Source organism: Penaeus chinensis, chromosome 27, assembly GCF_019202785.1.
Source record: "Penaeus chinensis breed Huanghai No. 1 chromosome 27, ASM1920278v2, whole genome shotgun sequence".
Lineage (NCBI taxonomy): Eukaryota > Metazoa > Arthropoda > Malacostraca > Decapoda > Penaeidae > Penaeus > Penaeus chinensis.
In genome coordinates, this window is record NC_061845.1 from 1,577,643 (window position 1) to 1,592,642 (window position 15,000).

General features: G+C 42.8%; 1 protein-coding gene across 9 annotated transcripts in view; it reads left to right on the plus strand.

Annotated features, from left to right (window-relative positions):
- Positions 1–15,000, plus strand: part of LOC125039574 (synapse-associated protein 1-like) — a 161,447-nt gene that overhangs the window by 30,804 nt on the left and 115,643 nt on the right. For 5 of the 9 annotated variants that reach the window (XM_047633668.1, XM_047633676.1, XM_047633675.1 and 2 more), the window contains exons 3-4: positions 8,189–8,230; positions 13,516–13,584. The exons of 2 other annotated variants lie outside the window; for them this stretch is intronic. In XM_047633668.1, the coding sequence (XP_047489624.1) occupies positions 8,189–8,230; positions 13,516–13,584 (111 nt within the window). The remainder of the gene's footprint in view (positions 1–8,188; positions 8,231–13,515; positions 13,585–15,000) is intronic. 2 more of the 9 variants (XM_047633671.1, XM_047633672.1) reach the window with 1 other exon arrangement.

The window sequence follows — 15,000 nt, forward strand, 5'->3', positions numbered from 1 at the left end:
GTGAGGGGGAGGAGGTGGAGAGGGATGAGAAAGAGAGGGAGGGGGGAAGGGGAGGTGGTGATGATGGTTGTGGAGGAGAAAAGGTGGAGAGTGAGGGGGGGAAGGGAAAGTCGGGGAAGGCAGGGGCAGGTGGATGGTGAAGCAGTTAATTATAAATGAGGACGAAGGTGCGTTTTGTTTCTTGTAAGTAGAGAGGGAAGAATAAGCGAACTTGAATGAATAAGCAGAAATGGAAAGAAAGAAAGAAAGAGGTAAAAAGGCGAAGTGAAAGAGAGGAGGGGGGGAGGCGAGAAGTAGGGGAGGGAGAGAGGAAAGATGCATTATGGATAGTGTGAAAAGATAATGGTTATGGAGGGAACGAGAGATGGATATTAGAGGAGGGAAGGGAGGTGGAAGATTAAGTGGTGGAGCCTGGCTTGGGCGCAAGGAGGGAAGGAAAGGAGAGAAAGGGATGGAGGGGAGGGATGAAAAAAAGAGAGAAAGGGAAGGAGGGGAGGGAAGGAAAAGAGAGAAAGGGAAGGAAGGGAGCGAAGAGAAAGAGAGAGGGAGGGAGGGAGAGGAAAAAGAAAGCGAAGAAAGGAGGGAGGGAAACGATAGAGAGAGGGAAGGAGGTTAGAGGGAAAAGAGAAAGCGAAGTAGGGGAAAAAGGGAAGGGGAGGGAAAAGAGAAGAGAGGGGCGGAGGGGAAGGGAGGGAGGGAGGGAGGGAGGGAGGGAGGGAGGGAGGGAGGGAGGGAGGGAGGGAGGGAGGGAGGGAGGGAGGGAGGGAGGGAGGGAGGGAGGGGAAAGGTGGGAAGGAAAAACAGAGAGAAAGAGAGAGGGGGGAAGGGAGGGAGGGAGGGGGAGGAGGATGGGCGAAGCGTGGGCGGAATCCCAATCTCGGCTCAAGAGGTTCGTTAATCCGATATGAGAAGGTCGACTCCCCCGAGGCCGGGCTGTTGTCAGGAAATCGCTTCTTCCCTTTTTTCTCTCGTCCGATAACGTGAGTGGAAGTTCAGCGAGCGAGCGAGTGTTCGGACGAAGTTTGGACAATCTTTCGAGACGGTTCGGGTATTATTATTAGGCCGTGCGCCGTCAGAAGTGGACGCACGGATTCGGATAAGGAGGGAGGAGGGAAGTGACTTGGATTTTTATAATGGATGTGTATGTGTGTTACTCTTGTTGCTGCTTTTTCTTTTTCTTTCTTTCTCTTGTTTTTCTTTTCTTTTCTTTCTTTCTTTCTCTTGTTTTTCTTCTTTCTTTATTTCTTTCTTTCTCTTGTTTTTCATCTTTCTTTCTTTCTCTTGTTTTTCCTCGTTCTCTCTTTCTCTTTTTTTATTTATTTCTTGCTTTGTCTTCCGCCCACTTGTTTTTTGCTGTTGTTGGTTTTTACTTGTTATTTTTTCTTGTCTCGTGTTGTAACCCTTCCGGCCATCGAGGAGGTTGAAAGGAAACACGAGGAAGGACTCCACTCTCCCTGACAAGCTCCTTTTTTCATCGTCTGGATCCCAAGGTCCCCGTCCTATCCCCCCTTCCTCCCTCATCCCCCCTTTCCCCCCATTCCTTTCTTCCTATCCCCCCTTGCTCTCCACTTTCCCATCTCCTTCGCCCAATGAGGAGGAAGCGCCTCATCAACGACTCATTTGCTGAATTCGCTCCGCTAAGGCATAATCTGTTGCCCCCCCCTCCACCCACTCTCCCCACCCCCACCCATTACCCCCTCTCCCCCACCCACAACTCCCCTCACCCCCACTCAATACTCCCCTCACCCCCCACCCCTTCCGTTGCAGCGGTAAAGGCCGTTGCTTTGTGTGTACGCGTTGTAATTAATTCCGTATCTGGATTTGATTATACGTAGGAACATCGGAGATAGGGCAGCGCGAGCACCTGGTAGTGAATTCTCCCCCTTTTTGTTGTAGTATTTTTTTATTTGTTTTATATATATATATGTATATATATAGTTTTTGTTTGTATTTATTTAGTAGGATTTGTCGATTTCGGATATTTCCTTGTGGTAGGATTCCGTCGTCTGGGGTAATGGCAGGCGGGCGTCATGCGGGCGTCATGCGGGCGTCATGCGGGTGATTTTCCGGGTTTCGATCGGATGTCGATTTGCATGATATTGCCATGAGAGTAGCCGTTGTTGTTTGACTAGGGGGGGGGGGGTATGACGTCAGTGCTGAGGGCGACGAGGAAGGGGTGAAGACTGATGATGGAGAGGGAGAGCGAGAGAGGGGAGGGGGGGGGGGGGTAGGAGACTCGGCTGAAGGGGGAAGGTTTTGAGCTTTTTCGCGGTTCATGACCTTGGTGGCGGTGTCACGTGTGTCGACGGACGCCATTCGGACACCTGTCGGACCTCTGGCGGACGCCTGACCTTCGCGTGTTGCAGGGGAATGGTTGAGTGATTTGCGCCTCTGTGTGTGTGTGTGTGTGTGTGTGTGTGTGTGTGTGTGTGTGTGTGTGTGTGTGTGTGTGTGTGTGTGTGTGTGTGTGTGTGTGTGTGTGTGTCTGCGTGTCTGCGTGTCTGCGTGTCTGTATGAGCGTGCGTGCGTGCGTGCGTGCGTGCGTTTAAATGAAACGGGGTTAAGGACATTAAGGGCGAATGAAAGCGGACGTGGACGGCTCAAATTGAAACGGTTTCATCGGTACGAAACGAAGGGAATTGAACGTTTTGATTAAAGTGTTAATGAAGCGACATCGAGAATTCAGCCCCAGCGTTGATTAAAGCGATTTTGATAGCGCTAATTGACGCGGCTCCGGCAAAAAGACGAGACAGAGTTACATGATCAACGTAATGAAAGCCATTCGGTTAAAGGGCCTCCGTCATGGCGCTTCTTCGGCTAAGTGTTTCGACCCACGGAGAGGGGCGGGAAAATCCGGCCGGACGCGGATTTGCATTGTTAATAAGAAGCAGCTAAGGAGATTGCTTAAGCCCGAAGATTCTCCTACGTCTGCAAGGAGATTTGAGTTGAGCCAAAGTTGCTCGCGCCTCGCCACCTCCTCTTCTTTTCCTCTTTACTTTTATCAAAGGGCGCCTTCCCCGCACGGAGGATTTATGCCGTACCCACGCGGGAGGGGAAGAGATTTGCATGGCTTCTGATTTTCTTTTTTCTTTTTTTTTTTTTAGTGTCATTTCTTTTCTTTTTATCGCATTTTTAAAAGATATACTGGGGTTTACGAGTTTGTCTTTCTCTCTTTCTCTCTCTCTCTCTCTCTCTCTCGCTCTCGCTCTCGCTCTCGCTCTCGCTCGCTCTCGCTCTCTCTCTCTCTCTCTCTCTCTCTCTCTCTCTCTCTCTCTCTCTCTCTCTCTCTCTCTCTCTCTCTCTCTCTCTCTCTCTCTCTCTCTCTCTCTCTCTCTCGCTCTCGCTCTCTCTCTCTCTCTCTCTCTCTCTCTCTCTCTCTCTCTCTCTCTCTCTCGCTCTCTCTCTCTCTCTCTCTCTCTCTCTCTCTCTCTCTCTCTCTCTCTCTCGCTCTCTCTCTCTCTCTCTCTCTCTCTCTCTCTCTCTCTCTCTCTCTCTCTCTCTCGCTCTCGCTCTCGCTCTCGCTCTCGCTCTCGCTCTCTCTCTCGCTCTCTCTCTTCCTCTCTCGCTCTCTCTCTTCCTCTCTCGCTCTCTCTCTTCCTCTCTCGCTCTCTCTCTCCCTCTCTCTCCCTCTCTCTCTCTCTCTCTCCCTCTCTCTCTCTCTCTCTCTCTCTCTCTCTCTCTCTCTCTCTCTCTCTCTCTCTCTCTCTCTCTCTCTCTCTCTCTCTCTCTCTCTCTCTCCCCCCCCCCCTCTCTCTCTCTCTCTCTCTCTCTCTCTCTCTCTCTCTCTCTCTCTCTCTCTCTCTCTCTCTCTCTCTCTCTCTCTCTCTCTCTCTCTCTCTCTCGCTCTCTCTCTCTCTCTCCCCCCCCCCACCTCTCCTTTTCCCTGAGTATATATGTATTATACTCGCGCTTCACTTTTACTCCGGCTAATATTCTTTTTCTTTTTAATCTTTCGTTGCCTGGAGGTCGCGGGAAAGGAATGAGTTAAGTGAGCTCTTTCAACGGCCGAATAATGTACGACCTGCGGGCTGGTGTTGGCTAAAAGTTATGGGCGGAGGTGCAGTGTGGGTGGGGTCCGGGGGGAGGGGAGGGAAGGGAAGGATAAAGGAGGGGAGGGAAGGGAAGGGAAGGGAAGGGAAGGGAAGGGAAGGGAAGGGAAGGGAAGGGAAGGGAAGGGAAGGGAAGGGAAGGGAAGGGAAGGGAAGGGAAGGGAAGGGAAGGGAAGGGTAGGGAAGGAAGGGGGAAAGTGATGAGAATGGTGGGTGAGGGGGTAGGGGAGGGGATCGGGATGGGGTTGGGATAAGGGAAGAGGAGGAGAGGGGTAATGGGTGGGGTAAATGGGGTGAATAGAGAGATGGGTGAGAAGCTTTTTGGGCAAGGGAAGTCGGGAAGGTGAGGTTAATGGGGGAGAGGGGGAATGGGTAAGGAGATCCAGAAGAAGAGGTGTGGATAGGGGAATGGGGAAAGGAGAGAATGGGGGATGGGCGAGGGGATCTGGTCGAGGAGGAGGGAAGGGGGAGATACGAGAGGACGCAGATTACCGCAACTTCTTCGCATATTTTCTGGCATGGATAAGCTTCCTTGCCAGTGAAGGGTGGGGGGTGCAGGGGGAGGGGGGGGCGAGGTGGAGAGAGGCGGATGGCGAAGATAAGGGGATAGAGGGAGGGCGGGGAGGGGGAGAGACGGTGAGGAAAGTGGGTCGGTGATTTTGATAATGACAAAGAGGTATGGGAGGGTGTGGTAAAGTGGGAAGGTCAGATAGTACGGGCGTTGATAAAGAGGAGGATAAGGATTGAAATGGAGATGGGAAAGAAGGAAGACTGAGAGAGACGATGGTAATTGAGAGATGGAAAGCGGAGAGAAGACGTATTCCGAAAGGGGGAGGGGAAGGAATGGAGGGAAGGAGGTGGATTGTGAGGAGATAATGGTAATAATATAGTAATGATGATAATGATGGTGATGATACTGACGGTAATTATGATAATTAATATATTATAATGGTGATGGTGATTATAACGATGATGATAACGATGATAAAGATAATTATAATGATGATAACAATAAAGATGATGATGATAATATAAATTGTAACGGTAGTGATGATGGTTATGATGATAAGAAAGAGATGATGAATGATTTGTAGAAGGATATGATGATGATTAAAAATAATAAGATTATGATGATGATGATGGAAGATGAACATAAAAAGAAGCAGGGGGAGGAGAAGACAATGGCAATGACTAGAAGAAGAAGAAGAAGAAGAGGAGGAGGAGGAGGAGGAGGAGGAGGAGGAGGAGGAGGAGGAGGAGGAGGAGGAGGAGGAGGAGGAGGAGGAGAGGAGAGAGGAGAGAAGAAGAAGAAAGAAGAGAAGAAGAAGAAGAAGAAGAAGAAGAAGAAGAAGAAGAAGAAGAAGAAGAAGAAGAAGAAGAAGAAGAAGAAGGAGGAGGAGGAGGAGGAGGAGGAGGAGGAGGAGGAGGAGGAGGAGGAGGAGAAGAAGAAGAAGAAGAAGAAGAAGAAGAAGAAGAAGAAGAAGAAGGAGGAGGAGACGGAAACGAGGGAGAAACAAACGGGATAATCTTGAAGAAACAAGGAGAGACTGGAGCAAAAAAAATGTATAAGAAAACAAAAAAACGTACAAAGGCACAGAGGAAAGACAATTAGCAACGTAACACAAGATGATAAATGGATGACGTTGAAAAAAAAGAGAGAATAATAAATGGGTTATGGTAATAGACGAGACGACGTCCCGGACATAAGATGCATATAATGGATAGAGAACGGAGATGATGAACGAGGAAGGAGAATAATGATGATGATAATGAGACCCACTTTAGGGGAAAAAAGGAAGAAGACGTAGATGGGAAACGACCGTGAAAAAATAATAATTTATGATGGAAGAGTATGGATTAAGAGGAAAGGACGGTGGACGAGAGAGATGATGATGATGACGGCCAGGGAAGAGAATGCAAGAAAACGGAGGAATGTAGTTGCCTGGGAGGATGAATATGGTGATGAGACGGGTGATGGTGAGGGCGAGGATTGATGATGTGCGGGGGGAAGCGGTTGTATGGGATGGGTATAGTGATTTCGCTGGGTTTTTTTTAAGAGTTTCAGAGCTCCTTCGCTGCCGAAAGTAGCATCGCGACTGTGTTAGTATCTAGTACCCTCATCGTGATTCCTGTCGCTATAATCGCTACCATGAGTGTGCTCTACTACAAGGATACGCACCATCGACATGGATGTTACTGTTGTTATTATGATCGTCATCATTATCACCATCGTCATCACCATCATCAGCACAACCACCATCAACTACAACTACAACTACAACTACAACTACAACTACAACTACAACTACAACTACAACTACAACTACAACTACAACTACAACTACAACTACAACTACAACTACAACTACAACTACATCCACATCCACATCCACATCCACATCCACATCCATAACTACATCCACAACTACATCCACAACTTAAATAGAACATCAACAACAACAACAAGACTACTCCTCGCAGTCAAGGCTTTAGAGTAGCGTTCACTCCCTTTCTTTGGCACACTCACACGTCATGAACGATGACGGTGCCACTTTGCCTCGTGTCCGCTCCCCGTTTCATCTCCCTGTGACGTCCCGGGAGGATTGAGAAAGTTTGGATGTCTTATTCATCTCGTTTTTGTCTTTTATTCGTCTTTTATTCGTACCGACGCCGACCTTCTTTTTTTTTTTTTTTGTCTCGTGAAGTAGTTTCGTTGCGTTGTGGCGCAGATTTGGTGCCATTATGCCGTTTCTTTTCGCTGGCACTTTATTTCAGAGGCACTGTACATTAAGCTTCTTCTTTTCCTTTTTTTTTTTTTTTTTTATCTCGCCAGGATATGGGAAATATATATTTTTTTTTCATTCAAGATGAGGCCGCTGCCTCATTTTCGTTGGAGTGATATGTATATGCTATGGCAAAGTATGGCACCATTTTTTATGGTAATTGTAGTTTACGGTTATTTTATTCATGGAATTCAGAGGGGGTTTCCCGTTTTAATTTTAGTAATAGAGACTTTTAATTTACCAATATGAAAAGGTCATTCTTCACACGGACGTTTGAAGGGGTTGTTTGGAAATTGTGCTGTTTTCTCACGTTACCCAGTAGGCTTTTGGGTCAATTTTGCCTCAAAGTGCTCCGTGTCATGATGGATAGGGCCTATATTTATTTTCGAGTGAATGTATACACTCAGGAGAATTACTAAAACGCACACACGCACACGCACACACGCACACGCACACGCACACACGCACACACACGCACACACACACACACACTCACACACACGCACACACACACACACAACACGACAGCACGCACACGACACGACGACACACACACACACACACACACACACAACACACCACACACACACACACACACACACACACACACACACACACACACACCACACGACACACACACGCACACACACACGCACACACACACACACACACACACACACACACACACACACACACACACACACACACACACACACACACACAAAACTATCCCATTTCTAAACTTGAAATATATGAACACCTCCCTTTACCAAAGTGTCTATACCATCGTTTATGAAGTGACGCATCGAGACCTTCCATCTCCAGAATGTTTCCTCACCATTTTTTTCTCTGGAGTAAAAAGAATGTTGCCCCCGCCTGTAATTAATATGAAGTTTGTGCTAGAGAGAAAGTTAAGCTCGAAAAAAAACATTCCCTTTCCGATTCCTTGCTGTTTTATCTGGGTAGTGGTTTATATTTTTTTGTTTTTTAGTTTTGATATTTGTTATTGATTTTGTTTATTTTTTGTTTGCTTGTTTTTTTCTGTTGTTTGGTACAGTTGATTAAAGATTCCCTTTATTTTCTTATGAATTTGATTTCATATTTGTAATGAGAATTATGTAGTGTTCTTTATTTAAGTTGAGTATCATTAGTGGCTTGAACTGTCCAATTAAACTTATGTTGTTTTTAATAAGTTGAGTATCCTCTTTTCGAAGTACCTAAGTAGATGATATTCTTACTATTATTATTTCTCAAGTCATTCTAAGATGACAGGCCACCGGGTTTCATTTTTATGATTTTGTTTCATTTTATTTCCTGTAGCTCATTTTCCTTTTGTTTCCCCCCCTCTTTCAACAGCTGTGGACACTGCCTTCACCGATGTATCCAAGGCCATCGAAGGTAACCGGACGAGTGTGATGGTGGCGGGTCTCTTGCGTTTATGGTGTCACTACATCAGTCTTTCATGCACTCTTATGGTGATATCTTCACTGTCTGTTGAAATAGATGGAGTGGTGTGTCGTTGTGATATTTTCTTTTATCTGTGTAAATGTTTCCTTTTTTTGTGTGTGTAGGTGGCAGCACTGTCGATGCATAGGAAATTGGTGGCAGCAGTTGTTTCGATGGGATACTGATATGACTCTCGGTTTTAAAGTGATTTTTGTTTCACTCGTTCCTCGTTTTAAGTGAAATTTAATGATGGTGCGGTGGTGATGGCTGTGAGCAAGATAGACTTGTGGAAACGTATCTAACCACTTTAATCCGGCGAGTTTCCAGCAAGTTGGGGTAATTAAAATGGTCTGAAGAAAAGTTAGGTGGCGAGTTCGGAGTGTTTGTGGAGTTTTCATCACCCCCCCCCCTCCCCGCCCTCCATCTTTCTTTTAGCTTCTCCTTTTTTATGTTCTACTGGGAAGTTTATCTTCCTAATGGCGTAGATAAGGTAATGGTTTGCGGTAGTGAGAGTTCTTTGCAGTATTCTTGTTATTTGATATATATATACACATCTGTATGTATGTATGTGTGTATACATATATTTATTTGTTTTGTTGTTTATTTAATTATTTATATAATTAAATAATCGGTTTTCAGCACCACCATCGCCTCTCTTTTCTAACGTTCAAGATGTGTCTCATTCGCCTCTTATCCGCTTGTTTACGTTCAAGATGGTATCCTTCCCCCCGAATTTATCATCCGTTGCCTCTTTCGTACCGCGGGTTAATTGCGTCTTGTATCTTCTTTAGGGTCTTCTGGTGGTATTTTCTCTAGGAGGGGCTTTCGTCAGAATTACAGTCGTTTGCTTGCTGTTTGTTCGGTGTTAGTAATAGTTTATTATTATTATTGATATTGTTATTATTAGTGTTGTTGTTGTTATTATGATTATGATTAGTAACACGTTGTTAAAGGACTAAATTGTATTGAATTATGATTGTATGTTATTTCAGTATTATTATTGTTGTTATAATGATTCTTTTTTTTTTATTACAATATTGGTATGAACTACATTTGACTTCCAAATGTCGTGCGCCGTGAGATGCTATAAATAAAGGCGTTTTGCTCGTTCATTAAGTATTCATTCGGCAGCACACGCTCTCGCATTGATTTGGCTAATAGCAATCGAAGCTTCCTTACGCCCAATTGATTAGCTCTAGTGTCGATGGAGCGCGATTTGAAGCAACGCCGAGCTCCTTTCAATCAGCTCTCCCCCGGGGATGAAGGCGGACACGGCGCTAGTTGTCCGGTGATAATGCTTGCTTAGTGCCAGGGCCATGCGATCCGCTTCACTCGGGCAGTGGGAGTGTTGCTCTGCGATGGTAGGACCTGATTATATGGTAATATGTGTAGGTGTATATGTGTGTGTATTTATGTATGTATATGTGTGTGTAATTATTATGTATATATATATGTATATATGTATATATATATGTATGTATATGTATATATTTACATGTATGTATATGCATATATATACATATATTCATATACATACATGTGTGTATATATAAATATACATACATGTATATGTGTGTGTGTGTAAGAATGTGTGTGTGTATGCATATGTATATATATATACATATGTGTACACACCCATACATATATACATATATATATACATATATATGTATGTATGCATATGTATGTGTCTATGTACTTTATATGTATATATATATATATATATATATATATAGACATATATATATATATTATATATAGATTATATATATATATATTATATATAGACATATATATATACACATACATATATGTATGTGTGTGTATGTGTGTGTGTGCATTTGTTTGTTTGTCCTTTGTTCTTTCGTTCTGATTAATGCCCCCAAGAATATACGTATGTGTTTATGTTTACGAAAAGTGAATAATTCATATTGTGGTTAGTGTCTCTTCGGAGAGAACGGGCTGCAATGCGTGTCCGAAATGCATCCATCTCATGATTTACTTTGTTTTCATGAGCAATTTCTTGTGATTTTGTTTGTTTGTTATATACAAGCATAAACAAACATACATGTTCATGTAGCCTACAGAGACACGTACTTGCATATATGCAGAAACGTGTATATGTATATATGTGTATATTTGTATGATGCGTGTATGTACAGTACAATACATGAATATGCAAATCGTTGCGCAGTTTATGATTATAATTTTTATAATGATTTGCCTTGTAAGTTTACTGCGCTTTTGATCTATTTTTGTTTTAAAGATGATAAGAGAATGATGAAAAAAGTTCGCTAATTAGATAACTTTTCCCCCTCGATAAGAATGAAATATAAATTACCCAACTTTGAAGATAAAGAAACAACGTAAAATGTTGCATTTGCATTTTGCAGGATAGCAGTGATCCATCGCTGATGACTTAGGATGTGTTAGATATCGCGCACACTTTAACTCTCTCTCTCTCTCTCTCTCTCTCTCTCTCTCTCTCTCTCTCTCTCTCTCTCTCTCTCTCTCTCTCTCTCTCTCTCTCTCTAGCCTCTACGGATTTCACTTCGAGAGCAAGTTAAAAAAAGAAAAAGTTAAATAGATAGTCAAACGTAATTAGAAACCATCCCGGAAGTTCTCTTTTAATGTATAAAGTTTGTACACACCCACACCCCCTCCCCCACCCCCCACCCGGCTAAAAGAAACGTCACTGCAGCCCATCAGGAAATTAAAGCTTTTCTGAATGTTAAACTGCGTCGCCCGGGTTTGGGTTGGGGTGGGGGGGAGGGGAGGGGTAATGGGGTAGGGGAGGGGGGGTGGGAATAAGGGATGAAGGGGAGACGGGATGGATAAAGTAGATGAGGGGAGGGGGTATGGGGTTGGGGGATGGAGGGCAGGGGAGGGAGGGGAGGGGAGTTGGTCAAGGGATAGGGGGGAGAGGGTATAAGGATTGGGAGAAGGGGATGGGTCAAAGGGCGGGGGGGGGGAGATTTGGTCATAGGGGGTGAGGGGGAGGGGGGGGTTAGTCAGAGGGGGTTAAGGGGGAGGGGGGAGGGGGGGAATACAGAACTTAACATGCAAGAAACGGGAGAAGCTTGGTGGTGCCATTGCGACGGAAGATGGCGACTCGATCTGGCTGGTAATTGCGTCCTCGCTCCGTGTTTTTTGTTGTCTATTGTTATTGGTTCGTCTTGTTTGATGGTTTTTTGTTATTGTAACTGTTATTGTTATTGCCACGATGTTTTTTGTTATCATTGTTGTTGTTATTAGTATCATTATTGTTATTATTAGTTATTGTTTTTTGTTATTATTGTTATTAGTATCATTATTATTGGTATTATTATTATTATTGTTGTTGCTATTATTATTATTATTATTATTATTATTATTATTATTATTATTATTATTATTGTTATTATATTTTCCAATTATTTTAAGGGTTCCCTTGATTTTTGTTCACCCTCTCTCCCTCTTCTATTCCCTTCCTTTCCTTCTCCCTCTTCTTCCCCATTTCTCTCCTCCCGCGACTGAAGTTTAAAATTCAAATTACTCCCATATTCAGCCTCGCTTTTTATCCCATCAAGTCAGTCTAACAGCCGAAAAGAGGAAGAAGGAGGAGGAGGAGAAGAAGAAGAAGAAGGAGAAGAAGAAGGAGGAGGAGGAGGAGAAGAAGAAGAAGAATAATGAGAAGGAGAAGGAGAAGGAGAAGGAAAAGAAAAAGAAAAAGGAGAAGAAGGAAATTAGAGGAGAAAAAAAAATGTTACGAGTAAAAAAAAAAGGGAGGGAAAAAAAGTTTCTCAACTCTTTAAAATCTCTTTAAAAGAGATCGTTAAATGGGAAGTCAGTCGTGTGTCTCCCTCCCCCTCCCCCTTCCCCCCATTCCCGCCTCCCCTTCTCCATTTTTGAGCGTATCCGGTCTTTATATGGCTTTTTTCTAGGAATGATGGGAATGGGAATGGGAATCGGAAACGTTTAGAGACGTAATGAATTCCCGGATGTGCTGTTGTTACCGTCGTCGTTGTTTGTTTGTTTGTTTGTTTCTAGGAGGTTTTTTTTTGTTTAGCATAGCCGTTTATTTATACGTTTATTTGGTTGTTTATTTGGATGTTTGTTTAAGAAGTTTTTTAGTTTTCTTTTTCCTCTTCAGCCGGATAGACTTGATCACGTGATTGCAGTCCGAAGGGTTGCAATCACGTGATCCTTTGTTGTTGTTGTTTTTTTCTTTTCTTTTTCTTTTTCTTTCTCTTTTCTTTTTCTTTTTCTTTGTTTTCTTTTCTCTTTTTTTCTCTCTTTTCTTTTTCTTTTTTTCGTTTCTCTCTCTTTTTTTTTCTTTTTCTTTCTCTTTCTCTTTTCTTTTTCTTTTTCTTTGTTTTCTTTTCTCTTTGTTTCTTTCTTTTCGTTTTCTTTTTTTCGTTTCTCTCTCTTTTTTTTTTCTTTTTCCTTTTTCTTTTCTTTTTTTTCTTTTTCCTTTTTCTTTTCTTTTTTTTCTTTTTTCTCTTTTCTCTCCCTTTTTTTTTTGTCTTGTCGCGAGCGATCGAGCGAGCGGGCGAGTCGGGCGATTCCACTCCCGAGACCCTTGCGTGTGCCAGGGAGTGCCAGCTCGGTGCCTTACGCCTGCGAGCCGTGAGTAGGTCGGGAAAGAGGAGGACGAGGAGGAGTTGGAGTTCTGCTGCTCGTTTGCGTTTATTTATTTGTTCGTTCGTTCGTTTGTTGGTTGGTTGGTTTATTTAAGGCGTTGGTAAGTAGGGTCGTTATTTTGTGGATTTTGTTGCTTGTTTGTTTTAATGTTTTTTTTTTTTTTAGTCGTTCAATGAGGTCGTTTCTTGTCGATTTTATTTATTTGGTTGTTACTTCTTCCTTAAGTGATTTTTTTCTTTTCCTTTTTTGTTTCTCAAGTATTTGTAGGAAAGGTAGGTAAGATTCTTTTCACTTTTTTTTTTTTTTCATCTTAATGTGTATCTTATGTAGTCTTATTTGCAATTAGAATTTTTATTTTGTACTGTGAATTGTTTCGAAGTATTTTTTTTTTCTAATTTGCATGTTTAGATATATATATATTTTTTACTTTCTTATTTTCTTAGGCTTGTTTATGTTTTAGATTTGTTGGCAGGTACTAGTCACAAATCCTCAGTGTCTTGAGTTGACCACAGAACGCCAGGTCAGAGGTCATCGGTGCCTTTGCCCACGTGGCTGACCTTCCCCTCGGGGTGACCTTTCCGCCTCAGTGACCTTCCCTTTCCCCCCCGACATAGCTGCTGCTGGCTTTGGGCGGAGTTTAGAGTCGCGGATGGTGACCGGATGGCAGCAGATGGCGGAAGGAGGTAAAGGCGACACGCGCGGGCGGAGGTCATGTGGATAAAGGGGGGGGGGGGGCAGTGTTGTATGCTTTGTTGGGGATGGATTGCTATGCTGTACTGGGGATGACCTGCCATGTTGGTGGTGAATTGCTATGCTGTGCTGGTGATAACTCGCCATGTTGGTGATGAATTGCTATGCTGTACTGGGGATGACCTGCCATGTTGATGATGAATTGCTATGCTCTATTGGTGATGACTCGCCATGTTGGTGATGACTTGCCATGTTGGTGATGACTTACCTGATGACTTACACGTGGTGACTGTGTAGGAGGGCTTGTGGACTACTAATCCTGTGCATATTTGGTGTTAATTTGTTCTTGGCTGCGACTAACAAGACTTTGTGGTGCCTCCTTTTTTCGTTTACTTTTCCCTTGTGGTATTTAACATGTTCTGTTCTTGTGCCGGCTTGTTCTGGCGGCTGTCCCTTTTTTTTACCTTTTCTTTGCTTTTCTTTTCATGTTTCTTTTAACCCTTTGTGCCATTCTGTTTTTATGTGTACTGATGTAATCCTCAATAATTTGTTTGTTTGTTTTTCTTGCAGGACATGAAATATAATTAATAATAAATGATTGGCAACATAAAAATAAAAGAAAACAAAATCTAAATAAAGTCAAACGCTTAAAAAAAAGCTTATGATAGATTTAAGTATCTTTGATGTATGTGTATTTTGTGTTATTTTCTCATCCTGTATTTCAACCAGTATGCAATATTTTGACCCCTACCAAAGAAGAAGAAGAAGAAGAAGAAGAAGAAGAAGAAGAAGAAGAAGAAGAAGAAGAAGAAGAAGAAGAAGAAGAAGAAGAAGAAGAAGAAGAAGAAGAAGAAGAAGAAGAAGAAGAAGAAAAATAATAATGAACAAATAAAAGTAATGGTAAAAACTCTAAATAGAAAATCCTAGCTGGCATGTATGTGTGTTCGTGATTGATGTTCAAAGTTAAGAAAGAAGTGTTTGAAGAGTGAGTTGAAAGAGGTGGGGGTTAAGAAGAGCCTCATTTGCTGGGTCCATATCGCTTGAGTTCTCCGGAGACAGTTTTCTTCATCTTCCGTTATTATTATTATTATTATTATTATTATTATTATTATTATTATGATGGTGGTGGTGGTGATGTTCGTTTTCTCATTTCATTTTGTTATTCTTTTATCGTGTTTTTTTTTCTCTTTTTCTTTTTTCTTCGTAGTTTTTTTAATTTTTTTTTTTATTTTTTGTTTTATTCTAATTCCGTTTTTATTCTGTTATTCCTGTTATTCTCGTGTTTTTTTCTTGTACTCCAGTTTTCCCTATCGCCAGTTTTTTTTTATCATCATTTCTCTCCTTTCTCTTCCCTTCTGTCTTTTCTCTCCTCTCTCCCACTCTCCTCCTCTCTCTCCCTTTCTCTCCCT